This window comes from Netta rufina (assembly GCF_964035555.1).
Source record: "Netta rufina genome assembly, chromosome: 23".
Taxonomy (NCBI): domain Eukaryota; kingdom Metazoa; phylum Chordata; class Aves; order Anseriformes; family Anatidae; genus Netta; species Netta rufina.
The window spans coordinates 6,936,643-6,964,376 of NC_140147.1; the positions used below are offsets into that span (position 1 = coordinate 6,936,643).

Here is a 27,734-nt window from a genome sequence, read left to right on the forward strand (position 1 = left end):
GGGAAGGGATGAGCTGATTTGTGGGAGCAGCCGCTCTTCCTGCAGGGCTCTGGGTGCTTGACCCTTGCAGGAGCAGCTCTTGTTGGAGGGAGCTGCTCTTGTTGGAGCTGCGGCTCCAGAGCCGCCTGCTGCCCGTCCCTCCAACTCCAGGTACCGGTAACGGTAACGCGGTGCGTGGCGAGTACCAGCTGCCATCTGCTTTGTCCTCTGCCGTTCGCTGAAAGGCGAGACGCCGTCGCACGCGTTAAAGCGAGGCCTGGGAGCCCCGTTCTGTTTGCCGCCGGCTGCCCCCGGGCCGCCCGCAGCCCTCCCGCTCCGCTCCTCCGGCGGGGCCCGGACCCCGGCTGCCGGCTCCGCTGGGGCCCCGCCCACGGCGCCGCGCGGGGCACGCCGGGATCGCGCCCCGCGCCGGTCCTCCCGCTTCCCAGCCTGCCTCCGCCCGCCTGAATGGGGCAGACGCAAGATGGCGGCGAACGCGAACTCGGCCGGCGGCGGCGGCCTCTCGCTCTTCGAGTGCCCCAGCTGGTGAGCGGGACGGGGCCGAGGGGGCGGCGCCGCGGCCGGGGCTGGCGCGGGCGGGCGGGTGTGGGGAGCCCGGGGCGGGCCAGGCCGCGGGCCGGCGGCGGCTGACGGGTGCGGGGATGGGGCCGCCGGCCCGGGCCCGAGCTCCCTCGTTCTGCAGAGGCGGTCGCGGGCAGCGGCGGCCGCGCTGGGCCTGTCAGCGGTCCCGGCGGGGCGGCTCTGCGGCCATCAGCGGCCCTCACCCGCGGCTCGGCGCTGTGGAGGTGCTGCGCCTCCTCCCCAGGGCCCGAGCGGTGCTCGCGGGGTGTGCTATGTGTGCAGCACAAGAAATCTGCCAGCTTGAAACCAGCCTGTTTGTTGGTTTTGCGTTGTGTTGAATTAAGAAGCCAGGGCAAAGCGATGAGCTGGAGATGCAGCCTTAGGAACGTGAATTTTGCTGATTTTAGATTCGTAGGAAAGGCTCCGCTGGAAGGGACCTCTGGGAATCATCTGGTCCGGCCTTCTTCTGAAAACAGGGCCTTAGGTGAGGCTGTCTGGGGCCCTGTTTTGCTTAGCACTTCTGAATAGATGACTAATAATAGGTCTCTGCTGTGCCATCTCCTTCAGGTGCCGCATCGCTGATTATTCAGGGGATGTGTGTAGTTTTAGTTTAAGTCACATAGAAAGTGACACGACGTTAAAGCTGAAAACTCAAGGGCTTATATACTTGTACAAGCTAGCCACATATACCTGTTCATGATTGCAGTCTTTAATTGCATAGTCATCTGGATTTTACTACGTCTCCTACTTTGTGATGCTTGATGGCAGTGCTTAATCCATAGATGCTTAGTGAATGTGCTTTCAAATTTTTACACGCTCTATAAGTGCCTGCTTCCGTTAGTACAGTCATTTAAATTTTAAATAAAAAGTATACTGAATGTGTACAATATCAAGTATCTGTGTGAGGCAAGATGGCTGTAAAATAGTGATGTGATAGAGTTAGATAAAAACAAAAAAAATGTTCAGTATGTTCTGGATGTTCAACTTGAAATTTGAAACATAGTTTTGTTTTTTTTTTCTTAGCATTTTTATACAATAGTGTTCACAACTTAGATTATATTTGGTGGTAAATCTGAACAATTTCTGCCTCTGAAAGCCATAGATTGAACAGCTGGAACAGTATAGCTTGCTAAATACCTCGTTTCAGTCACTTGTAAGCTATTGCAGAAGAATTCCTAAATAAATACCATCTGGAGGGCAGGACTATATAGACTATAACTGTGAGGGCCTCTTCAGCTACGTACTTCCTAACTTCCGCTACAAACAGGACAGGGTCTTACAGACAGACGGCTTTCTTCATTGTGCTGGTGCTGACCTTACTTGTTTTTGAAGCACAATCCATTGCACTGAATACTAAAGCAATGAGATGGGAGTCAGGAATATGATCCAAGCTGGAGTTTTCACGCCCAGAAGAAAGGAGGTCATGGTCAGGCACTGAACTGTTCAGGCCTGTTTCTTTCTGACAATTCCAAGCTTTTTGGTGATTATTTTCTTGCAATCTGTATGTTCTTTTACCATAATTTCCTAAAGTACTTCATAGGTAAACCAGAGCTCCTATGTGTACGCTCTCTTTGTGCATTCTAAGGGAGCTCTTTATTTTTCTTACTCCTCTATTGTATAGGTGCAAATTGTAATATTTTAGGTACTGAGTTAGTAAAAGCTGTATGTTTACGCAAGGATACTTAAAAGGCATACCTGATACAGTTTGATCTTACTCAAATTGTCATGCAAAAGTGTGACAAAGCGAAAGATTCCTTTTTGTGGGAAAAAAAAGTTTTGCTTAACGCTTGTTTTGAAACAGGTAAGTTGTTTCATAAACCTAATAATAATAATAATCTGGATCAGGAAAGCAATACAGATAGCTACCAGTACAAGTGTGTTTGTTTTCTGCTAAAAGTACAGGCAACTCAAAATGGAAAATATTAGGCAGTCATGGCTAGTGGTATTCTACTGTCTCATCCATTAGGAGGGAGGAGCTCTTCTCGCTTGTTCGATTTATTTACTTATGGTTTATTTTTCTTTTCTGGAAAGAGAGTAGAATATATTTATTGTTAAAGCTTTATGTGACTTCCCTTGGCATCTACTGCATTACAGATTCTCACAATTTGAAAGTAGTTATTTCCTCCAGGGCAAACCAACAAGCACACAGATGTGACGTTGAATAAGTGATGGGTCTTTCATAGCTAGGATTCTCTAGAGTGAAAATAGCTTGCAGTGGTATCATTATTTGAAGCTCTGACTTCCAGAAAATCTCAGTGTATACATAAGCTGCATGAGCATTGAAAAATCTTTTGTCTAGGTAGCAGCATAGATCTTAGCAGAGAGAGATATAACCATCGAGTTAAAGGGGATCTTCGTGGTGAGGAGCAGCTTCTTCTGCAGTGAGTTCTTTTCAATCTAATTAACCTACACTAAAATCAAAATCATAGACTTTACCTATCTATTTGTTTTCCTGCCTCCAACTGTAACTGCCGTGGGGACTGTGAACACCCATCATAAGAGAAATATATCTTAAACATAATTAGAAGTAGTTTTTTTCTTGTCTTTAAGTTATTGACCATGCTTTTGATGTCTGCTCTCATTGTTTTATCTGTTCTCTCCTAACATGGATAATGTTTTAGTATCCAGTTTCCAGAGAAGACTGAAAGGTTTTATTGGCTTAAATGTTGGACTTGGAATTAGTTCTCATGCTGGTATGGGTTACTTCTTCATAGTTCATAACATACTCTTTCTTACATTTTTTTTAAAGTATTATTTCCAATTATATTAAAGTATTTCTTTTATATTAAAGTATTACATATTTTAAAGTATTATTTCCAACTAGGTTTTTTACTTATGCATGTACTGTAATTCTTCCATATGCATTAGTAAAGACGTAGACTATACGTTTTAAAATTGGAATGAAGTTGTTATAAAGATGTTGAAAATGCTTTTTGTGGATTAAATTTAGGCATATCATGAGATTAGAAAATGTCCTTATAAAACAATTACTTATCCTGGCTTTACTAACACACTAGCATACCTTCTGAGGTACCTTTAACGAGTAACAGTAGTTTATATCAGATATAAATGATCCGGGTCCACTTTTGATGAGAGTATCATGATTTAAATGGTTATTGTCCATCTCTCCTTTTCTCCTGGTTTAACCTGCATTTGGGATCAGGAATCTCTCCTTACTTTGTCTGGACAAACCAGTAGTTGGGGTTTCAGGCCTGTTCTAGAATGTATATACATATAAAATACTATGTCTTAAAAGTAACAGTGGCATCTCTTCAGTTCTCTGAGCTAAGAACAGGCTGTTCTTGGAAATTATTTTACACAGATCCCTGGACAGGGCGTGCTCTAGAGTTCTGGAAATTCTACCTTGTCCTTGAAGTTGGTCATGATGATGTGCATGGTAGTCACCTAGGCCAACGTTTTAGGAATTGGCTAAATTAGGCTTCTGAGTCCACATTTAGAAACCTAAATAATTGACCTGATTTTAAACTAACACGATAAGATTAAAGTTGTCCTGTCTATGTCCTTAACAGCTAAAACTCAAAATTTCTCTTTAGGCTGGATAGGATTTGATTTCAGTGAGGCTGCTCAGTTTCAGCTGGGTATAGGTGTTGTAACCCTGCTAGTATGTCAACACTGAACCCTAGAGTTGTTGAAAAGTTACTGTCAGCTCATTTGTTTGACTTCAGTTCCATTATTTGGCATTTCTTAGTTAGCATCACATCCCAAAGCATTAGTGGCTTTGTCCACTTTTTCTGAAATGTTTCATTTCTCGTTGCCCCTTCCCTGGTTAAGCTCAGCCTAGACTAGTCTTCATCTTCTTGACTGTCCATACCTACTTCTTCCATTACTGTATGGTTCTGCAGTAGCTGGTTTGCCATCAAGGGCAGAGATCATCTATACAAATCCCTCAGAGTCATCCTGGCATAACACAGAGCATAACACAGTGCCTCTGGAGCATGAGGCGAAGAAACTGAAGAAAAACATTGTTTAGTTTCTAATACAGAAAAACTGGTGACAAGTGTAGTCAACATAAAGATGTCAGAGTACTATCCAGTCCTTTTGGTATAATTCAGTGTAATTTGAACATGAGAACAATAAAAATAAGACAAAATACAGAAGTGTAGGGTGGACAGTAGAATCACAGAATATCTTAAGGTGGAGGGGACCCAGCAAGATTATTGAGTCTCACTCCTTGTCCAACACAGGACCACCCAAAAATCAAACCTTATCTCAGAGCATTGTCCAAATGCTACATGAACTCAACGGCAGGCTCAGTGGCATGACCATGTTTCTGGGGAGCCTGTGCCTGTGTTCAGTCCCTCTCTCGGTGAAGAGCCCTTTCCTGATATCCAGCCTGACCCTCCCCTGTCCCAGCTCCATGCCGTCCCCTCGGGTCCTGTCGCTGTCCCCACAGAGCAGAGCTCAGCGCCTGCCCCTCCGCTCCCCTCACGAGAGAGCTGCAGGCCGCTATGAGGCTTCCCCTCAGCCTGCTCTGCTCTGGGCTGAACAAACCAAGAGACCTCAGCCACTCCTCATGTGTCATGCCTTCTAGACCCTTCACCGTCTTCATAGCCCTCCTTTGGATGCTCTCTAATGGTTTTATGTCCTTATACTGTGGTGCCCAGAACTGCACACAGTGCTCGAAGTGAGGCCGCAACAGCACAGAGCAGTACGATCCCTTCCCTCAACCGGCTAGCAGTACTGTTCCTGATGCACCCCAGGGTATGGTTGGCTCTTTTGACTGCCAGAGCATGCTGATGACAGGTGCAGAATCCAGCACTTGCTCTTGTTAAACTTCATACACTGCTGTTTGCCCAGATCTCTAACTGCCTAAATTAGGAATCTCTAAAAGCCAGAAACTTAATATTCAGAAATAAAAGGATAAAGTGCAAGTACATAGGTTAATCACAGAGTGACTGTCATTGACTAGTAACATCATTGTTCATAAATAGATAAATAAAAAGACTAGTACTCCACTTGATGTGTAGTAGTATGTATCTCTGTAAAGAGTCTTAAAACACTGCTGTTTTAAGAAGGTACTTATGAAAAAGTGTCTTTTCTGTTAACTGCATTTAGGAAAGCTCTGTTTGGATTGAAATAGGTGCAATGTCCCAATTCATAAATGGAAAATGGAGATCTTACTGAGACAGAACAGAGCTCCAGTTGCCCCGTAAATAGAAACAATGCTGGTGTTCACTGGCTTCATATTTTGAAAGAGGGACAAGAGGGATGGTATTGGCAATTTTAAAAAAAACAAACAAACAAAAAAAAAACACCACAGCTAAAGGACAAGAACAATAAACAAATTTAGTATGGAAATGAAAAAAATTGATGAAAAAATAAGATAGAAATGAAACTATCCAAGTAAGAAGGCTTTTGAACAACTGTCTGGTAAGCATAGTGGTTACAGCAAGATGGCCAGCCAGAGCAGTGGCTAGCCTTGCTGATATTTTAAGTCCTTTCTTTTCTTCCTCTGATTGCTACAGGGAAGTTCTCACTCAAAAAATGTAGGTATAGTTTTATCAAATAATTGTTCAATTGTTGCTCACTACTTAATGAATGAACATGAATTTCTGTTTAATTCAGTGTAGTTCAAATTGAATTTTTGATGCCATGAAACAGTATCACAGAATGGCCAAGGTTGGAAGGGACCTCTGGAGATCACCTGGTCCACCCCCACTGCTGAGCAGGATCACCTCGAGCACCTTGCACAGGATGGCATCCAGGCGGGCTTTGATTATCTCCCGAGAAGACTCCACAACCTCTCTGGGCAACCCGTCCCAGTGCCCCCTCATATTGAGCCAGAACCTCCTGGGCTTCAGTTTGTGCCTCTTGTCCTGTCGCTGGGCACAACTGAAAGGAGACCAGCTCCATCCTCTTGACACCCTCCCCTCAGATATTTATACACACTGATGAGCTCTCCCCTCAGTCTCCTCTTTTCCAGGCTAAACAGGCCCAGATCTCTCAGCCTGTCCTCATTCAACAGGTGCTCCAGTCCTCTCATCATCTCCATAGCCCTCCTCTGAACTCGCTCCAGTAGCTCTATTTCCCTCTGGTACTGGGGAGCCCAGAACTGGGCACAATGCTCCACGTGTGGCCTCAGTCAGGCCGAGCAGAGAGGCAGAATCCCCTCCCCTGGCCTGCTGGCAACACTTCCGAATGCAGTCCAGCATCCCCTCAGCCTTCTTGGCCACAAGGGCACATCACTGGCTCATGGTCAGCCTGCTGGCCAGCAGGACTCCCAGGTCCTTCTCTGCAGAGCTGTACTTAATGCCTTTTAAACATCATTTTCTCAAAACATCTAGTTGCAAATGGTCAGAAATGGTGGCTATGCAGTCAATTCTGCTTCCATTATTAAATAAAACAAAAACAACAACAAAAAAAGAGAGCTCCTTGAGTCTGAAACTCTTTCCACCCAATTTCTAGCCATGCACTATGACTCTTTCTTGTCACTCCTCCCCCACCACTCCTTTACGCAATATACTCTAGTACTCTGACAAGGAGGCCACAGAGGGATTCATTCCAGGCTGTGCTAGCAACTACTTTACCTTTAGACAGGTCCTGAAAAACCCCACAACTAGGTTTCCCACATGCAAAATATGAAATAATGTCTGATCCCTACCAAAAATAAGGTAACTGTGGTACACTAAAATGCAGACGTTATTATTACAACTTTTAAGGCTGAAGGTTATAGTTCTGACCACCCTTTTTGTTTATATTTCAGAAAGTATGTCAAAGAAAACGTTGTATCAAGCTTCTTTTGCTTAGGCTAAGGGTACTTAAACCTGCAACCCACCAGGCTGTCACACAGTCAGATGAGCTGCTCTGCTCCAGCAGCACCCTGTTCCTAAAGATCTCAATGCTAAGATTCAGACTAAACAGAAACTTTCTCAACATTTGACTTCTGTGGAATAGAGTTGCAGTATGCATCTTTATTACTGCTGTGGCATTGGAAAAATCAGAAGATTTTAAGTGACTTTGTGAACAGACTTAGAGATATCATGTCAGACTAAGCACGGCAACCAAAAGAACGAACACATTACTTCTTGACAGTTGTGTAATAAAAGATTTTCTGAAGACATAGGTGAAAAGGTCTCCTAAGCAGAATGTTATATAAGTCATTTAGGCTTGTTCTACACAGGGTGATAGGCAGCCTTTCATTCAAAAGTAGCAAAGGAACACTGCACCAAACCCTTCTCTGAGATATATGATTGACTAACCAACACTATCTACATAAGTCAGAGAGCACATTGGAATACTGTTCAGTTTTGGAAGATGCAGCCTCTTAGATTACACAGAGATATGATCCTATTTAGCATGAGCAGAACAGTTAATTTTCATGTTCAAACATTTAGGAAAGCAAAAACTACTGTATGGAACAGCTACCAAGAAGAGCCAAGTTTGGTGTTACAAACTCTGGTTAGTGCTCCAGGTACTGGTGTATGGGAACACTCACCTCCAATGTTAGTTTTGTATTTATCGTATATCTCTCGTACCCTGCGGTAGCGGAATGCTAGTTTTCTCATCCAGTCCACTCCACCTTGGACACCAACTGATGAACTGTGATTTGCATTACTTCCTGAGCCACTGAAGCCATCCGTGGAGAAATTGTAGTTGCTATTAAAACAAAAAACAAATCAAAAAAAAAAAAAAAACACAGATCTATTAAATGTGCCACAGCAGCAGAGCCACTATGGCTGGGTTGCAGATTTCAGCTCTGACAGCAGCTAGAAAAGCACCGTGAAGAACTCTGCACAACCACCACTGCACCCCTGATGGTGGAGGCCAACTACTCTGGGTAATGTGTTCTAATACCCACCCACACTTGCTTTCAGTTCTCAACTGCTGTACTGAAATTTATTGATTCAACTTCTCTTGCATACTCCTAATACAAAATCCAACTTTTGCTCTTCACTCACTTCTCTGCAATACAGAACATCCTTCCCACTAACCTCTCTCATTCTGCACTGATAAATCCCTATGTAGTATTTTCTACAATACTACAGGAGGCAGGATCCCCTCCCCTGGCCTGCTGGCAACACTTCCGAATGCAGCCCAGCATCCCCTCAGCCTTCTTGGCCACAAGGGCACATCACTGGCTCATGGTCAGCCTGCTGGCCAGCAGGACTCCCAGGTTCTCCTTTGCAGAGCTGCTCTCCAGCAGGTCACCTCCAGCCTGTACTGGTGCTTGAGGTTATTCCTCCCTGTGTGCAGGGCCCTGCACTTGCCCCTGTTGAACCTCAGGAGGTTCCTCTTGGCCCAACCCTCCATCCTGTCAAGGTCCCTCTGAACGCAGCACAGCCCTCTGGGGTATCAACCACTCCTCCCAGCTTTCTGTCATCAAACCTTTAGTTCTCACTAATAGCATATTTATGGTTTTGCTCTCAGGAATTAAATTCTGTGTATGATTTCTAAATTTCCCTGTATTCCATAGAGACTTTATTTCTGTATAAGTAACCAAGGGAACCATAGTGAACCGGTAAAATCTTTTACTGCATGTAACTGTGCATTGTAACAAGCAAATAAAGTGCCAAGGTGAAGTGGGGCAAATGCTTTGAATCATAGAATGGCTTGGGTTGGAAGGGACCTTAAAGATCACCTAGTGCCAACCCCCTGCCATAGGTAGGGATGCCACCCACCAGACCAGGTTGCCCAGGACCTCACGTGGTTCTCGTGGGCCCACGTCTCAAGCTTGTCCAGGTCCCCTTGGATGACATCCCTTCCTTCTACTGACACAGGAAAGGTCATCAAGTTCAAACTTGAAGGATTTTTTAACTGAATTTCTTATAGCTGAAAGTTTGGCAAGAAACATTTTAATGCTTCTAAGAATAGAGGAAACCGTAAATGTTTCTTAGCAACCTGTATTATTGAAAGTTGAAAAGCCTTAACCGTTATATTTCTTCCAGACTGAATGAGGTTGGATCAGGATTACTGGTCAGCTCTTTTGGCAACCCTCTTCATCCAATTTGGGAGAAACCATTATGTGTGAGCTGAAATAATTACCCAAAATGTATTGGCCTTAACTTTGTTATAGCACCTCTTTGTGTTAAGTCACCTAACCAAGTTACAGTGCTAGCTTGGTCTCAACATCTGTGGTGTTTTTGTCAAGCTTTGAGAAAGGCAATTGACTTATTTCTGTTGCTGATACACAAGATCACTAACATCAGCCTGTGTTTTGATAAGAGGGGGGTCTTTATTCTGATTTCTTTCCATGGGAAAGAGCTTAAGAATGGTAGTACTAATTAAAAGCATCAGCCAAGATGGCTTCCTGTTATGATAGTGACCAATAACTTAGGCACAAGCCCTGTCTATTCTGACCTCTTGACTACACTCTTGGCTTTCGGCTACCAGAAGTTAAGGATTTTGTGAGCTGAATACTGTGTCTGGATGGTCGTGTTCAACAACTAACACCAGACCTAATCTCCGCAAATGTTCTCATTTTCCTTTGTTATCTTACAGTTTAACTCCACAACATCAAGTGACAGTGCTTTCTGCACTGTTTTCAAATTCAAGTCTCCTCGTTTCCTGTGTTTCAAGAAATAATAAATACGCTAGCTTTGTAGCATTCATTAAGAGGACTAAGAGAATAAATACTTGTGTGTTGTTTGGTTTTTTTCTCCCCTGAAGAGAGGTAGTCCTGTTTATTTTTTCCCCCTTGTGCAAGACCTGGTTATTGTTCTTGTTCCCTTCTCTACAGGGTAACAAGAGCTTTCAAGATTGGAAAATGTTTTATTTCTGTAGTTTATACCTTTTGATGTCTTTTGTTTTTTGTCAGCTGTTGAGGAGTGTTCTTCTGATTCTTTCTGAACAAAGTCATGATGGCTCCAGGTCTTTCCTGAGTGGCAATAAGGAATTTGGAGGTCATAGTTGCATATGTATGATTGAGGTGGTCTTCCTCTGTTGCATGTATAAGCAGTCAAGAGTACTCTTTCTTCCTACTCTTTCCCCCCAGAGAGTCTTCTGAAGCAGTTGTTCTGTATCACAGGATTTATTTGCAGTATTGTAGTACAATTTGAGTTTCTTACATAGTGGTTTTCATAAGTGATTTTTCTCATTTGTTCATTGGCTCCCTTTTTTCCAGACTGCATAAAAACATCACAGAGCCCTGACTTTTGATCATTTACATTCCCTTGTGGATTACTGTGTCCTTTCCCTGTCACACCTCAATTTTCATAAGACCATTTGATAATTTTGTCAAAAGCTTTTTAAAAATGATGGTCTACTACACCAATACCATTGTTGACGTCGTCTTAGTTGTCTCCAGCAATTCTGGTACACTGAGATATTACTTGCCTCTTCAAAATTCAAGAATGTGATTTCTTTCTCGTATTATTTTTAAGTATTATCTCAAAGATAGAAGAAGCTGTACTACAGATGGCTAGCTTAGGCTTCTCTGTGGTCTGGAAAAGGAACAACTGAAGGATACGTTGGATGTCTTGAATAGTGTACAGAAAATCTGTAGAAGACAAGTATTTGCTGTCCTTTTCAGAATAACCAGGGGTTGTAAGATGAAATTAGTAGCAGATTTGTGGCCAAGAAGTGGAGATGGTACTTTAGCTCTTTGTAGGTGATCTGTGAAACCATTTGTGTAAGATTCTGTGAATGCTTTAAGTTTACAGAGGTTCACAGAGCAATTTATGTGGATACCTGTGTGTATAGATGCCAGCTCAAGGAATCTCGTGGCTGCTAACTGTTGGAAACCAGGAAAGTATTGCTGTTTGAGGCGTCCCATATTGGTTACTGGAGGTGATTTTCTTTTGCAAAAGGTTCTATACTCTTTGTCACTTTGGTCTGCCCAACACAATTCCATAGGAATGCAAGAGATAGAGTTCTTAATGTTTATCATACAGAAACAGCAATGGACTCTTGATAGCACTCTTGTTTTACAGAGAAGTGGTCTAAAGGAACTTGAATATAGTATTTTTGGACTACTGTGTAAGTAGTACACATCTTTTGTGTGTTTTTGAAGAGAATAATTCTAAGGAAAGTTCACCTTGCGGTGTTGGAAAAAAATATATAAAAGATTCCATTAATCCATTTGGGAATATTTTGAGTGTGAAGGCAGTCCATTTTGTAACTCCCCATCTATTCTACAGGTAGTGAATAACATGCACTTTTGTTTCATTGTCTGTTGGTAACATTTTTAGTGTCATTTCTCTGCTCATTTGTCATAGTCCATGAATATATGCACTCTCTCTTGCAGGAAGCCAAATGATTTGGCTGGTAAGTATCATGTTTTTTCAACATGCCATATTCATAACTCCTTCTCATGATACTCATCTAAGTAGAAAAGAAGCTACTTCAGTGCTTGGTTGTATTGTCCCAAACTAAGATGCTCCTTCAGCATGGTAGTTGTCTTGGCATTATTACAGATGCTGAAAGGAGCAGAATATGTGTAATTCAAAGCAAGAATTGCCCTTCTTTAAAACAAGAAAAATGCTTCCCTGGCATTGGAAGAACTGTCATGCCCCATGTATGGTCACATATCTCCAAATGAAAATATTGTTGAATATTGGAGTACAGATTAGATGACTGTTGTGGTCAGACTGCTAGTCAATTCCTGTGTCTGCTAGATCCTTTTTGTAATGTTTTCTATCTATTTCCCAGTCAGAATCTGAATTTACTGTTTGTAGTTTCCACATTGCCCATGAAATATGTTTTAAAATTAGTATCATTGGTTGATGCCTTAATTTATCTGAGAGCTGAGGGTATTTTAAGCAATAGATTGCTGAACTCTTAAGTGTAGAAGACTGATACTTGGAGTCTCTTAGGATATTTCGCTAAATATCTGGGTTTTGCATTTAATTACTCCTTTTTACAAATTGCCATAAATTCTCATTTACTGACACTTACTTGAGTTCCTTGTACTCATTTTCAGTGAAGAAAAATTCTAGTGTAGGGTGTCCTCTTAGCTCTGATCAAGACAATTAATTTAATGATACTGTCATATTCTCCTTTCCAATCAGCTGTGCTAATTCGGTGGAAGGCTCCTCTTCTTCCAAGTAAGTTTTGGAAGATCCAGTCTAAGTATATTTTGTTTCAGTTCAAATTATTAAATTAATGGTCAGTAACAGTCCATTTGCAGGTCTGATTTTAAGGTCATATGCAGAATGCTGGCCTGTAGAGAGTAGAAGGTGCTCAGGCAGTGGGGATTGTGATATGCGATCCGAAAAGTACAGAACAACCTCTTCTCTGTCAAACACAAGCACTGCTGATGATAACTTGTGAAGTGAGATCACTTGTCTCATAGCAGTGCTAAGCCAGGCTGCTCATACCTGCTCTATGGAGATAAGATTCTGTAGACCTCAAGTAACTTCTCCATCATTCACAACAGTGTAGGAAGAATAATTTAGTGGATATCTTAACACATCGGTCAGTAGGAGAAAGAGAACGTTTTTGTATCGAAAATGAGAGAGGGAAGACTGTTCTCTAGACTGTTCTCTTCTAATCAGTACAGTACCAACTTTCTAATAAACTTTCTTCCAGTAGATTTTTGCAAGTGGTTTCTTTTCAGTGTTTTACCTCCTTGTTCCATTAGATTGGGGGTCTGACAGGGCAGAGCATATGAGGGTTGTTGATACTTCCAGATAGAGCTGTTAATACTGATACTCAGTGACTGCAATTAATTAGTTTAGAACATAGAACTTTTTTTTTTATTAAGGTTTTTACAGGAATCAAACTTCAGCAACCTTAGAGTGACATTGATCTAGTCTTTTCTAAAGGGCTTTTCTTACCAGAAGTGATTTCTGTGAGTTTGATTTGGTAGTATGCCAATTGGTGTTTACTGCCTTAACTGTGTTCAGTCTTTTATAGGCACAGGTAGAGAGGGAAGTTTACTGTCTGCAAAGGATTCTCATTCCATAAGAAACCAGAGAATGGATAAATTTTTAAAGCGTCTTAATTCACAGCTGAGGACAACATCTTCCTCTGTTGCTGCTAGGCTTTTTTTACGAGTTCAAAAGTAAAGGTGAAGGTAAAAGCAGATTTAAAATAGTGACATTTTTCATGATTCTACAGGTAGGTTGAGGATGTCGCTAAAATCTTTTTTTTAAGACATGCAGACCCTTGAAGAACCAGGAAGAGCTCACTGAAGAGGGGGAAGCAGAGGCAAGACTGAGTAAGGGGACTTGTTTGTAGAGGTAATTTGCTGGAAGGCTTACTGATTTTTAAAGGAGGTGTGACAGCTTTTCTATCATGCAAGTAAGGCAGGCTTTGCAAAAATTATCAAGGGGTGTTATATTGCAGAGTAACTAGAACTTGGCAATTTCAGTGGAATGGAGAAAAACAAGTTTGCCAGTGCTGGAGGGAAAAAGAAGAGACACTGAGAAGTGGACCTGAGGAGTAAATCTGTGAATGAAATCTGTCTTACAATGAAAAATGAGAGCTGAGACCTTAGAGCAGCACAGGGAGAAAGAGCGCGTTGCCTGGCTATGTGGTCCTACAGGAATATTTAAGAGGAGATGGTCCCCTAGCTGTATTTGAGTGCTTGGCAGACTCAATCTTTGTAAAACTAAACATCCACATAGTGTAGCTTCACTGGGGGCATTTTTACTTGCTGGTCTTTCCCCACACTGCCAGAATCCCATTCCTAGGAGATAGTCACCATTTTAGCAGACTGCCCTTGGAACCTTGATTTGTCTGCTTAGGGCAACAAAGATGGTAAAGTGTCTAGAGGGGAAGACATATGAGGAGCAGTTGAAGTCACTTGGATTGTTCAGCCTGGTGAAGAGGAGACTGAGGGGAGACCTCACTGTGGTCTACAGCTTCCTCACAAAGAGGAGCGGAGGGGCAGGCACTGCTCTCTGGTGACCAGCAATAGGACCCAGGGAACAGCTTGAAACTGCAACAGGGGTGGTTCAGGCTGGATATCAGGTAAAGGTTCTTCACTAGATCACAGGGGTGATCAAGCACTGGAACAGGCTCCTCAGGGAAGTGGTCACAGCACTGAGTCTGCCAGAGCTCAAGAAGCATTTTGCCAACACGCAAACACACAGTCTGATTTTTCGAGTGGTCCTTTGGGGACTCAAGAGTTGGACTCAATGATCCTTGTGGGTCCCTTCCAACTCAGATAGTCTATGATTAGACACTTTTCCATGCTGCTGTTTGTTTTTCGTCCAAAAGAATAAGAAAGTACCAGCTATATCCATCTTTGATATCTTATTTTGGTACAAAAACTTGTGAAAGTCCAACTGGCATTTTCAGGAAGGGCCAGGGAGAGATCTAAGCAGGCTGGTATAATGGATTTGAAGCAAGAATGAAAAACACATGTGCAATACTTGAGAAAGAAACGAAGTAGGAATAATAGAGGACCGTGTTCATGTATGAAGTTATCTAGGAGAGCATTGGTGTAGTAACCAACTGACACAGAATAGACCTTCAAAACGCCCCAGGAACAGAAACATCTATATTTAACCTCTTCAAACAACTTTCAGGGGACCTTTCTTCTGCAACCATGTTGAGAATGTCACTGCCCATTGTCACCATTCTCTTGGCTTGTGTGCAGTAAGAAAAGCAGTAAATGGGAATGTGATCTCTGTGGTTCTTCTGAAGGGCAGCAATGCAGCTGAGAACTGGGTCATCGCTATTTCATAGAAAGCCTAATGCAGCGACAGAGACAAGCAGCAGTGATATTATCAGTAAAGCAGTACTACAAATACAGATTTTTTTAAAGAAAAAGATTGTTTGCTCTGAGCAGTCAAAGATCTTGTGTTGTGAAGGGCAGCATATCAATACCACAGGCATGTCGTGACCACAGAATGCCAAGCGTGTTTCTGATGCTGCTAATGCTTTTGTGTTCAGATATGTGTTGGCATTGCTTTGCTGTGCATTGTCGAGTCCTATATGCCTCTGTGCTCCCTTTGCCCAGGTGGAAATAAAGCTGACAGGAAAATCTGCTTCCCAGGGTGAGGAGGGATAGAGCCGGAGGGATGGGGGAACTTAGCTGTTTGTGTTTGAGAATTTGGTGGAGAAAGACTGTACAGTTGTAGGATAAGTGTCTCTTTGCTGTCTAATGCTGTGGTCTCTTCCATGCTACCTGTGTTGGTAGGAAAGGTTGATTACAGGATGAGCATGAAAGAACACCAGCCATTGGCCAACGTTTTTCTATATTGTTACTAATATGCATGAAGCCCCCTTTAGGCTTGTGGTCGTTACCATTTCTAGAGATGAGCATGGTAGAAGTTTCAGCTCCTCTCCACAGCTAAGGGATCTACTGCTTTGAAGGTAACATGAGCAAATGGAGCCTTCAAGCAAGTCCTTAAGTGGACAGGTACATTCTGTCCTCTTCTCTAGTTGTTGGGACCTTCCTGTTGGGAGGTGCTCTGTTAATTTTGTAAATTAGCTATTTTTTGGCTGGAGAAGTAAAGCTTGAAATACTTCGTGTTCTGTTAGTTTAAAACATACCGTTAAAAAACATGGTTTGTTTGTAGTCAGAAGGAATCTGCAGGGAGGAAAAAGACAATCTTTGGTAATTTCATATTTTTCCTAAAATAAATCTGCTTCCTTTTGTTTAGTCAGTAGATCTAATACAGTATTAGCTCTAATACTGATAAACCTTTTACCAAATATTGTGATGTTATATTTAACTTCCTTTGTTTTCCAGGGCAGGAAAACCTCCACCTGGCTTACATCTGGATGTAGTCAAAGGAGACAAACTCATTGAGGTATGAAAGTAGATGTTGTATGAGCTCGGTATATCATATATGTAGGCACTAACAGTAGAAAATTTTCCAATGTTTTCCACACTTAGAAGTATTTCCCTTCTCTCTGATGTTTGTTATTTTCAAATCACTGTTACGTTCTGAAACTTCTGAATGAAGTGGAAGTGTTTTCCTTTGCCTGTATTGTCTCTACCTATGCAGTGCTTTTATCAGTTATCTTCCTATTAGATGCAATGTTTGAAGGGATACAAAACTGCAGTGTTCAGCTTTGAAACAATGATAATTTGATCTCTGAATACTAACCCTGTCCTAGTAAGAGAGGAAAAAACAAAACGTTTGTGAGGGAACTCAGTAGTTGGCAGAGGCTTATTGCTTCCAAACTTAATTTTGGACTAAAGTTGCCATTTTGTTTCCTACAATATACTTGTATATGTAGTATCAGACTGGAGCCAGAAGGCACATTGTCTTAGGAATTTCAGGAGCAGGAACTCAAATAACATGGGGAAAGAGATCTCAAATAGAAAAGACTAAGAATAAAAGTTCATGTTATGCTCTAGTCTGAGGTACTCATCTGGTCAGTTCACTTTTTTATGTTGTTTTACAGTAAGGTTAACTAGACATCCCATATTTTACAAGATTGTTGCCCTGTCCTATAGCATGAAATACAGCATGATCTTCATCCCATGCTCTAGATCTAAGTGAACACAGATGTGAACAATTTTTATTACTGCAAAGGAGTCTTTCTCCTCTATTTTGTGTCGTCTTAGCTCTCCCTGTTGAGTCATATTATTGGTGTTGTACTGATTGACATTCAGATTTTTGAAAAGGAGATCTTTCAATCAAAAGTAATAAATTAAAACAAGGCAGCAGGGGGAGGGGAAGCTTATACCTTTGGTGACAGAGAGGATGCAAGCCAGTGACCCTACTGTAGTCATTAAGAGACTTCTAACCTTTGATTGACTGAAAAAGACAAAAGTTTCTGGATTACAGAAGCTTACAAAGTTGAGTTAACCCTTATGAGCAGAAGTTTGGAAAATTAAGAGCTCAATGTTAGATGAAGGACTTAAGGAACCCCATCCCTGGAGGTGTTCTAGGCTGGGTTGGATGGGGTCTTGGCCAACCTGATCTAGTGGGTGGCATCCCTGCCCATGGCAGGGGGCTTGGAACTAAGGTGATCTTTAAGGTCCCTTCCAACACAAGCCATTCTATGACTCTGTGAACTTTCTGTCTTTCCTGGTTTGTGCTGTATGCTACCACAGGAGCATCGGAAAGTAGCAAGTATTCCTCCTAGTGTCTAGCAGAGAAATTTCCTCTTTAAAATTTGATGAAGAGAGCATAATATGGTCTGCAAAGGTAAGTGGAGATCTTGCAAATAACCTTGTATTTTTCCAGGCCAGAAACCACTAAAATGATTATTTTTAGTGAAATAGTCCATAACTGCTGGTTTTACAGATTGTTTTGAGAGAGTACTCCTAGTCCAAATTTGAAGACACAGACAATTGGCAAAGCTAGCCTTGACCTATGAGAGATCTTTGCTCGGCCTTAGTTTGAAAGCAGAGTCACAGAATTGTAGGGGTTGGAAGGGACCTTGAGAGATCATCAGGTCCAGCCCCCCTGCTAAAGCAGGTTCCTTTGAGCAGGCTGCCCAGCTAGATACTAACACGTTTATCACATCTTCACAGTACTTCATTAGATGATACAAGACATGAATGAGTTGGCTCCTACCAGCCACTTGGACTGCATTGTAGCTATCCCTCTCCAGCTCTTCCTATGGCTTTCAACCCCATTGCATTTTCTGTTTTCAAGCCATGGCCTGTGTCTTCAGCTTCTCATGGTACTGTTATGGGTTCAGAAACATTTTTAGAAGTTCGAGAGCTGTATTAGGGCTGCTTCTCAGCTCAGCCTTCCGACTGCCATCCTACCAGTAGCACCTGGGGTAAGGGTTGTATTTGGGATAAGGTTTTCCACTTTTCCTTTCAGGCCATGTAATGAGATAGTGAGCAAAGCCTACAAAGTTTGTTTGTTTGTTTTTTTCTGGCATGTGGCAGGTGGCCAAACATAATGCAGTCTTCCCACCTTCGAGACTTACTCTATGAGACCGGCTTTTTCTTACCATGTTTCTTTTGGATTTTGGAGAATGGAGAGCTTTAGGATGAAAGAGTTTATATGGAGCTCTCTGCTAAATTCATCCATAAAGGCTACCATGGGAGACCCGGCTGGGAATGAAAAAAGGCAACAGAACGCTATATGGATCCTGAGCATGCATCGTTGCTTTTGACAATGGACAAACAAATTCAGTGTTGATAAACTGGCAGTCCTGGTGTCCTCAGAATCTGAGAAGGGGTAGTTAGGCTGTGTGGACCAAAGCTTTTGGATCTACAGAAGGCCCAAGTTGGCTTTGTAAGCCTGGCGTCTCCTTCTGTATTGGGGGAAAAAAAAAGTGATACAACAAACATCCAAATTCCTTTTTCCTGCCATCAACTCTCTTGATAACCTAAAGGAGTTCTTTTGCCATTCCAAAGCGTAGTGTTAGCAGCCATTGCTAGTCTGCTATCCAAGTACTCTGAGGTTCACTGGGGAATGTAATAGCACAGAGATAAGGAATGACTGTAGAGTTTGTATTTTATCTCCTTAGTATCTGATGTTGGTTATCAGTGTCAAAGCATCTCAGTGAGGTACAGTTTGACTGCCATACAGTGTGTACCAGTGTGTCTGTTGTAATCACCATAACTGAGAACTTAAGTCAGCAGCTATACATAATGTACTGTGTATACGTATGGGAACTCTTCAACAGATGAGCATAATTTGGATCTGATACATCTGTTTCTGGTTTTGGTTTGGGATGTGTGGTAAATGGTTTTACTGTTCTTTATCTTTCATAGTAGGCAGTAGTAACCAACTAAGAACATCCTTAAATCTTTGTGATTATTGTGCACTTGATACTAACCGAGCCATCTGTATCCCAGGTCTTGTATAGAGGTCTGAGGTATACTTTGTGATTGCTGGGTCTGAAAAGTGCAACATTAAAACAAACCATGAAGTGTTTAAGCTCAGTGTATGAAGGATGACACTGGGTTATAGCTCAGAGGCACAAAAATTGTAAGAAACATTATACTGAAGTAAAGCCAATAAAATGATTTTTGCTATTGGTGATTTGTTGCAACATTTCAAATTTATGAATTTGTTTCAATCTTCGCAAAATGTCTTGAAACGCTGTTTAATGAGTGTAGGTTCCACAGGTGGAACCGAGCTTGGCAAGGGATGCAAAGACTAACAAGAAGGGATTCTATAGGTACATTGCTCAGAAAAGAAAGGCCAAGGAGAGTTTTCCCCCACTGATGGATGAGAAGGGAGAACTGTAGGAACAGACATGGAGAAGGCTGAGGTACTCAACAACTTCTTTGCCTCAACCTTCACTACCAGCAGGCTTCCCAAGTCTTTTGTTCCCCTGAACCTGTAGATGGGGGCTGGGGAAGCAAAGTCCCACCCACTGTACGCAAAGAGTGGGTCCAAGACCACCTGATGAAACTGAACAAGCACAAGTCTATGAGCCCTGATGGCATGCATCCCAGGGTCCTGAAGGAATTGGCTGATGCAGTTGCCAAGCCTCTCTCCATCATATTTGAAAAGTCCTGGCAGTCAGGCGAACTCCCTGGTGACTGGAAAAAGGGAAACGTTGCTCCCATTTTTAAAAAGGGTAGAAAAGTGGAGCCAGGGAATTACAGACTGGTGAGCACCACCTCTGTGCCTGGCAAGATCATGGAAAAGATCCTCCTGGAAGCAACGTCAAGGCACATGCAACACAAAGAGGTGATCTGAGACAGCCAGTGTGGCTTCACCAAGGGTAAATCATGCCTGAGCAATCTGGTGGCCTTCTGTATGGAGTGACTGCATCAGTTGACAAGGGAAGACTGATTGATGTCATCTACCTGGACTTCTGTAAGGCCTTTGACACGGTCCCACATGACATCCTGATCTCCAGACTGGAGAGATGGATTTGATGGGTCAACCATTCAGTGGACAAGGAGTTGGCTTGAAGGTCGCACCCAGGGAGTTTTGGCCAGTGGCTCCTCAGGTGGAGGCTGATGACAAGTGTTGCCCCTCAGGAGCCTTTCCTGGGACTGGTACTGTTTAATATCTTGATCAGGCTATTGAAACGTTGCGTGGGCTTTGGTGAATGTTTCAGAAAAGCAGGAGAAACCATCTGTTAACAAATACCTAACGGATTGCCAGCTTTTGATTTGTGCAGCTGGAAGTGTCACAGGTCAAATTAAGCTCTTGCAATGCAATGAGGAAGATGGCTGCACTGCTTAGGTACTTCAGCATTTAGGCATAAGGAGTTCCTTTTAGTAAAGTATGTTAGTAGGAATATGTTGTATACACCATAGAACAGTGTCAACATGTTCCTTTGGTTTTCTTAGGTGTTTTACATGACTGATATTACAGTATGCAAGATCTTCCTTGAAGAAGAGATTAGAACTAGGATGAATTTTAAGAAGAAAGTCTAAAAATTAATAGTTTGCTTGAATAGGCCAGTATGGATTCATATGACAGAACATCTTTAGTTTTACATCTTTATAATAAAGGTCTTAAATCTATATGCCCATTTCTGTTTTGAAATTTTATAATTTTGATGTTCTATATTGGACTAGAGATCATTTAGCATAGATTCCTGGTTTCAACAAGGCCCGAGATCATCTGCCTCAAGTGACACATAAAAATCATTGGGAGTGGATGTGGGAGAGAACCTGCTGTAGCGAGACACTCATACTTCCTGCCAGACTGTCTTACATTAGCTGTTAAAGAAGGGAATAACTGGGTATCTTCCATATTCAGCTGCTTCAATTTTTAGAAGATGTGAGTTTCTATATTGAACAATCTCAGGAAAAACTGAAATATTGATCGAGTGTTGATGCTTTCCTTTGAATTTGCTCTCTTTATTCATGGTCTTGAACTTTTTCAGGAAGATCCAAAAGATTATAGGAGTCTAATATGTTCTTCTGTTTGATATTCTACCTCAGAAGCTCATAATTGATGAGAAGAAATACTATCTCTTTGGGAGAAATCCTGATCTGTGTGATTTTACCATTGACCACCAGTCTTGCTCTCGGGTCCATGCTGCCTTGGTCTATCACAAACATCTCAAGAGGGTTTTCCTCATAGATCTAAACAGCAGTAAGTAACATGACATATAACCAGACAGAAGTACTATGTTTCAGTGCTTAAACATCTTTGAATGAGACATTCCTTTTCTTTGTTATTGTTGTTTACACTGTGTGGCTAGATGGCGGTAATCTAAATTAAATTAGCACCTTAGTGAACGATTGGCAATGGTTAGGAGCAATAGAATGAATGCTCCAGTCAACTTACTTCTGCTTCACTTGGTGTTGAAAACAGTATTTCTAGACTCTTAGGAGTCTTCCTTTCAAGAGAGAGGAAGAAAGTGACTTGAACTTCATTTTGCAATTATAATGAAGCTTTCTGTTCTGAGGGCAGTTTCCAAGAACTAAAACCTGACATATTGAGGGAATGATTCCAGACATGGTCCATTGAGACCTGCAAGAATCCAGAAACTAAATGATGTTTATTTTCATGATTTTCTATGGGCTGATGTAAGTTATCTTAGTTTGTGAGATATCAGGTAAAACATACTTAATAACTAATGTTTTCAGCAGTATTTCAGTGACTTGTATTTCATGGCAATCATGTACAGCTTCTGAACATCTCGAGTCATAAACTTGAATACTGTGAGCTCAAGCAGATGACTTACAGACTCTTCCATTCTGATGTTTTTTTCAGCACATGGCACATTCTTGGGTCATATCCGTTTGGAAGCTCACAAACCCCAGCAGATACCCATTGACTCCACAGTTTCATTTGGTGCTTCTACACGGGCATATACTCTGCGAGAGAAGCCTCAGACACTGCCATCAGCAGTTAAAGGAGATGAGAAAATGGGCGGTGAAGATGAAGAGCTCAAGGGTTTGCTGGGCCTGCCAGAAGAGGAGACAGAACTTGATGTGAGTGTGATGTTACATTGTACCAAGATGGTATATCCATCTAAACAAATGGCATTCCCTACTTGTTTGCTTGGTTCAGGTTCTTAATTTCTTGTTCTTGAATATATCTTCTGGCAGAAGACACCTCAGACTATACACAAATCATCTCGTTCTACCACAATAAGCCTGTTTTCATGCTGCTTTCCAGAATCAGTGCCCTAATCCTACTATTCCAATTATCTTTTTGCAAAAGGTTGCAGAGAGCTCCCTTGTCTCTCTCCAGTTAGCATTGCCCTAGGTCAGGGGTGATTTCCCCTGTTATTTGGTGATTTCCCCAAATAACAGTGAATGCAGCCCTGTTTCCTACAGTTAGCCAGTGGAGAAGAAAAGCAGTTTGCATAATGGTCCAAATCCTCTGTTCCAGCAGAGTCAGCTAGAGCAGGTTGCTGAAGACCATGGTCAGTTGGGTTTTGAATATCTTCACAGACAAGATTCCCAAGCCTTTCTGGGTGATCTGTTCCAGCACTGAAACACTTTTTCTTCCTAGCAGTCTAAAGTTGAAGCTACAGTGGGTACAACCAGTGATTAACACAGACTTCATACGCTAGGCACTTAAACTGTTTCTTCTTCACATTTTTTTTTATTAGAACCTGACAGAGTTTAATACAGCCCACAACAAAAGAATTTCCACGCTAACCATAGAGGAAGGAAACTTGGATATTCAGAGACCAAAGAGAAAACGAAAGAATTCCAGAGTGACGTTCAGTGATGATGATGAAATCATCAATCCTGGTAAGTAGTTGGCTTTACTCTCTAGTTCGTGACTATAAATACCCTCTTTCAGGTGTTCACATAGAGATTCATCATGGCTGTAAACAGATAAGGAGAACAGAAATTTGACAGTGAATATTTGAGAATATTCTGCTATTTCAGAGAAGCTGTCATGTCCTACTTAAGCCTGTGACTTCTACCTTTTTCATCTCCCTGCCTTGTACAGCAGCGGCTTTTAACCCAGAACTCCATTCTGTCTGAACAGTGTAAATAGACTGTCCATCCCCATCCCCAGAGCACTTCTGCATTTTCCTTAGTGGAAGTGCATTTTCCTTAATAGAATAACTGATAGAATAGAATAACTGATGAACCCACCTTGAGACAAAACCACTAGGTGTCCCCACCCATACACTTAGCTCCTCTTTTTGTTTAAGCATGCTTGTGTTTACTGAGGGCTATTAGAGTGCTGGCTTTTAGAAGAGAAGGTCCATGTATCAATTCTTCATATAGGCTGCTTTAGTTGACAGATGTTTTATCTTTTTCTGTGTTGTTACTGAAAGCTTCACTGTTCTTGCCTTTACAGAGGATGTGGACCCGTCTGTTGGGCGTTTCAGGAACATGGTACAGACAGCAGTAGTGCCTGTTAAGGTACATAGTAACTTTTAACTCTCTATTTGATCCATTATTACATTGATGAACTCAAAATGTGGATTACACCTTAGAAACATAATGCCCTACTGTGGGAAATATTTTATAGTTAAGGAGAAGTATTGCAAATTTATATTTATATTTATTTATTTATATATATATGTATAGAAAAGCAATTTGACCACTTTCCTTAAAGTCCATCTTTAGCTCCTTTCTTTAACACATGGGATCAATGGCATTTTTTTTCCTTCCCCAAAGAACCACTTTCCAAAAATTCAGTATGGTAGTTCTAGACATCAGTTAAAATTGTGGGAAGTATGGAAAACAAAAAGGGAAAAATGAGAGATTATTTGGTTGAACAGTGTAAATGCTAAAGATTTCATAAGGTTGTTTACTAGAACTAGCAGGGTTAAGATTTCCCCCAAGATAAGTATGTTGCCAGTACAATATTTAATTTGAATACTCTAGGAAGATATGAAAACTTCCACTCATTTCTTTATTTCAAGTGGCTATTTGAGGTGCATTTTGGGAGGAAAATGGCATTGGCATCCAGTTTAAATAGCTTGCTTATTTCGTATATTTTGAATAATTCTCTAAATACTTTCCTCCGCAGAAAAAGCGACTGGACAATCCAGGCTCACTGACCACAGATGATTCTGCATCACGGCGTATGCAAAACTTTCCCTACAGTGGAGGATTATATGGTGGCTTACCTCCAACTCACAATGAGGCGGGTTCCCAATCACATGGCGTCCATGGGACAGCACTCATTGGTGGTCTGCCAATGCCCTACCCCAATCTTGCCCCGGATGTGGACTTGACTCCTGTTGTACCCTCAACAGTTAACATGAACCCAGCTCCAAATCCTGCTGTCTTTAATCCTGAAGCTGTGAATGAACCCAAGAAGAAGAAATATGCAAAGGAGGCATGGCCGGGCAAGAAGCCAACCCCTTCCCTACTGATCTGAGTTAGGTTTTGTTGAGGGAGGGTGGGAGTTATGAACTCCACAAACTGTTTGTGTGTAGTATTGTCCTTTTGAAATTTTAATGTCCTAACCAGATGTAATATGGAGATTGGAGAAGTGAAATAATTCTTTAAAGATCTATCTTCAAACATTTTTATATCTGTTAAAAAAAAAAAACAACACAAAAAAAACAACAACAACAAAGCAATATAGCTACCATCTCCCTTTGAACCAAAATATCTGGCAGCCTTTTCTTAGCCTCTGTCCCCTGAGGTCTTTACTCTGAATTTTGATCCATAAGTTGAAGGGGCAGAATCACACAATTTAATTATCATTTATGGCATGACCCTGCAAATGAGTGTATTTAGGTGTCGTGCTTACTATGAGTAATGTTGTTCCTGCTGGGCTTGCTTATAGCAGGTCAGCTGTATCAGAAGTAAATGTTTGTGGGGCCAGGCCTTTCAGAAATCCCACTGGTCTGAGTTCTAAAACTTGCAAAATACAGGCTAGCTTTTATTTGTACCTTTTCAAAACCCTACCAATGTGAGGCATTTTTTTTTCTCCTAGTTCGGCTGCAGCTTGTTTTAATTTCCACCTAAGACACTACAACATCCTATGAGTTGATGGGTACCTGGAGTTGAGATTGACAAGGAATAGATGGACTTCCTTAGTTGTGGAGTCCAGTGTTGCACGATGGAGTGCCGTGTAGATGGATAAAGGGGTACACGCATGGATGGATCCGAGCTTGTGTTGGTACTAATGGCAGCATACAAGCATGGCAAGTCTAGGTACGTTTGACTGTTGGATAGACACTACCTACAGCATACAAATAATCATTGACAAAGTAGTGATAACTTAAGGTGGAGTTAACATAGGGGAATACACTTTTTTTTAAACTTGGTGGCCCTTTTAACTTAAATAATTTTGCTTTTATTTACAAATGGAACTTGTGTGCTTAGAGTACATGAGATATGACAAGGCACACATGCAAATGAGCAGCCATAGTGTCAGAGGATTCATATGTGTAACAACTAAAACTGCAATCTACACACTATTTTGGTTTTTGGCTGCTAGTAACAGTGGGTAGGAATCAAGTGCTACCTAAAGCTAGAATATGAATTCCTAGTAGAGGGTCTGCCTCACCTTGAATAAAAGAAGCACACAAGTTGGTTTCATGGCATTACTTTTTTTTTTTTTTTTTTTTTGACTACTTAATCATTTTCTCCCATTGAATAAAATGAGAAATGTGATTTGGACTATTGCTTTACCCCATCAAATCCACAGTTTCAGATTTCAAAATCTGATTCAAACGTATTCAGACCCTATGACTTTATAAAAGGTAAGGCCAGAGCCCTTTCTTTCTTAGGTTTATTTTAATATTTTTTTTTTACATTGCATAATGCAGTTCAGCTACATAGTCATATTCCTTTGTTTGGGGGAATCCTCCAGGAAATGTGTACTAAAATGGCAGTAGTATATCCAGCTGTTCATTAATGTGTACAGTACTGTAGCTACCTGGCTATGTAGAGTTGTGAAAATATGATGGTTGCTGGAACAGTGCTGTTTTATAATGCATCTGCTGTGCTGTAGGCACTAGACCTGTTTTGAACAGATGCTCCGAAATCAGTGCAACTTCTGCATCTGCAGAGTGATTGCTTCTATCATGGTATTGAGGTAAAAAAGAGCTAGTAGCTACCCTGTTCACAAGAGTGATGCCTTTAGAAACTGGCTTGTTCCTCTCCATGCCTTCATATCTAGCTCAAACTGTTACATGAATGAATGCGGTAACTTCTTCATGATATAGTTATGCCACTCTGTGCATAGTTGCTATTAAAAATGACTCAGTCCTGTTACGTTCTTCTTTCAAACACTCCATACTCTCAAAACCTTTCTCACTTTAATTTTTAATTTTGCTTCTTTACAGGATGTAGTTTTCTTTTTCCAGACAGTCAGTTTTATGAAGGCAACTCTTTACGGTAAGACTAGTTAGAGCAAGTAAAAGTTGAACAGGTCGTCTTTTTTCTCTTCTTTTTTTTTTTTTTTTTTTATTGGGGTTTGGTAGGGTTTTTTGTTTGTTTATTTTGCAAGTGGCTCTTTGCAAGAACTTTCTTGAAAAGGGAAGCTTTACTGAAAATTGGTTTTTAAAGCTCTTCTCCTCCCTGGGTTTTTACAAGCTCTCATTATTTCAGAGCTTAGAGGCCATAGCTGGCCAGTACAGGAGGGGACAGTATAACATCAAGGGGCTTTGTACAGAAGTTTGTACACTTGTGTAATATGTAATAGGCATTTTCACACTTTCTGTTGAGCTTTTTACCTGTAACCTTTACTATGTTGTAAATTAAACGCAAATTTTGCCAGTTTGGAGAGTATAGTGTGTTCGTTCCCAATCTACACTTCTGCGGTAGACACTGCATTGTCTTGTGGCCTGTTAAAGGATTTCTGCTATTGCAAAATGCAACTGTCACTGAAGGGCTCAGTAGCTGGCTCAGGCTGCAGCCCTTAAAACTGCTGCAGCTTCAGTGCTTGTGACCTGCTGCTTTGCTGCCTTGTGCTGCAGTGCATTGCACTTCGCACACAACAGTGCCACTTAACAGTGGGTTTTAAACAACAGTTGGCATTTTCTGAGTGGAATTCTGGTTCTAGCAGAATTCTCTCTGCAAAAGTTGTTTCAGAGTCTAGCTTAGCTGTTCTCATTGCTGCCTCTGGCCTATGTGCCATCCTTTGTCACTGTGTCTCTGCAGCTCATCCTAAACTTTCAGGAGAGCTTTATTAACAGCAAACTGGGACTCAGTTAAAGATAACCATGGTTCTTGCCATGTAATATTGAGAGGGGTTCCTAAGCTGTAATAAATTTAGTAACATTTAGGCTATAGATTAGTATTTCTTCTTAATCCAGCAATATTTAAGCATCTGGAGCAGCTGTGTCTTCATTTTTGTCTGACAGCAGAAGAATGGATCTTCACAGAAATTAAGAAATCTGCTGATCTACCACAGGTAGAAATAGTTAGTATAGGTTAAGCAATTAGCTTTGTGGTCTGACTTTTTAAGGGTTGGGGTGACTGGCAGTTGATTTCTTAGAAGAGTATTAAAAAGGAGGAAACTTATATGATAATCTAAAGCACTCTAATGCAG

General features: G+C 41.5%; 1 protein-coding gene across 2 annotated transcripts; it reads left to right on the forward strand.

Moving 5' to 3' along the window:
- Positions 1–394: 394 nt before the first annotated feature.
- Positions 395–26,938, forward strand: PPP1R8 (protein phosphatase 1 regulatory subunit 8). 2 transcript variants are annotated; one of them, XM_084300872.1, is made up of 8 exons: positions 395–525; positions 16,163–16,223; positions 21,242–21,395; positions 22,020–22,240; positions 22,867–23,011; positions 23,574–23,638; positions 24,252–24,605; positions 25,170–26,938. In XM_084300872.1, the coding sequence occupies exons 1-7, from the start codon at positions 464–466 to the stop codon at positions 24,603–24,605; spliced, it is 1,062 nt and encodes a 353-aa protein (XP_084156998.1). In that variant the 5' UTR covers positions 395–463; the 3' UTR covers positions 25,170–26,938. The 2 variants fall into 2 exon arrangements, with proteins under 2 accessions (XP_084156998.1, XP_084156997.1); XM_084300871.1 differs by having other exon boundaries at positions 24,252–26,938.
- The last annotated feature ends 796 nt before the right edge of the window (positions 26,939–27,734 follow it).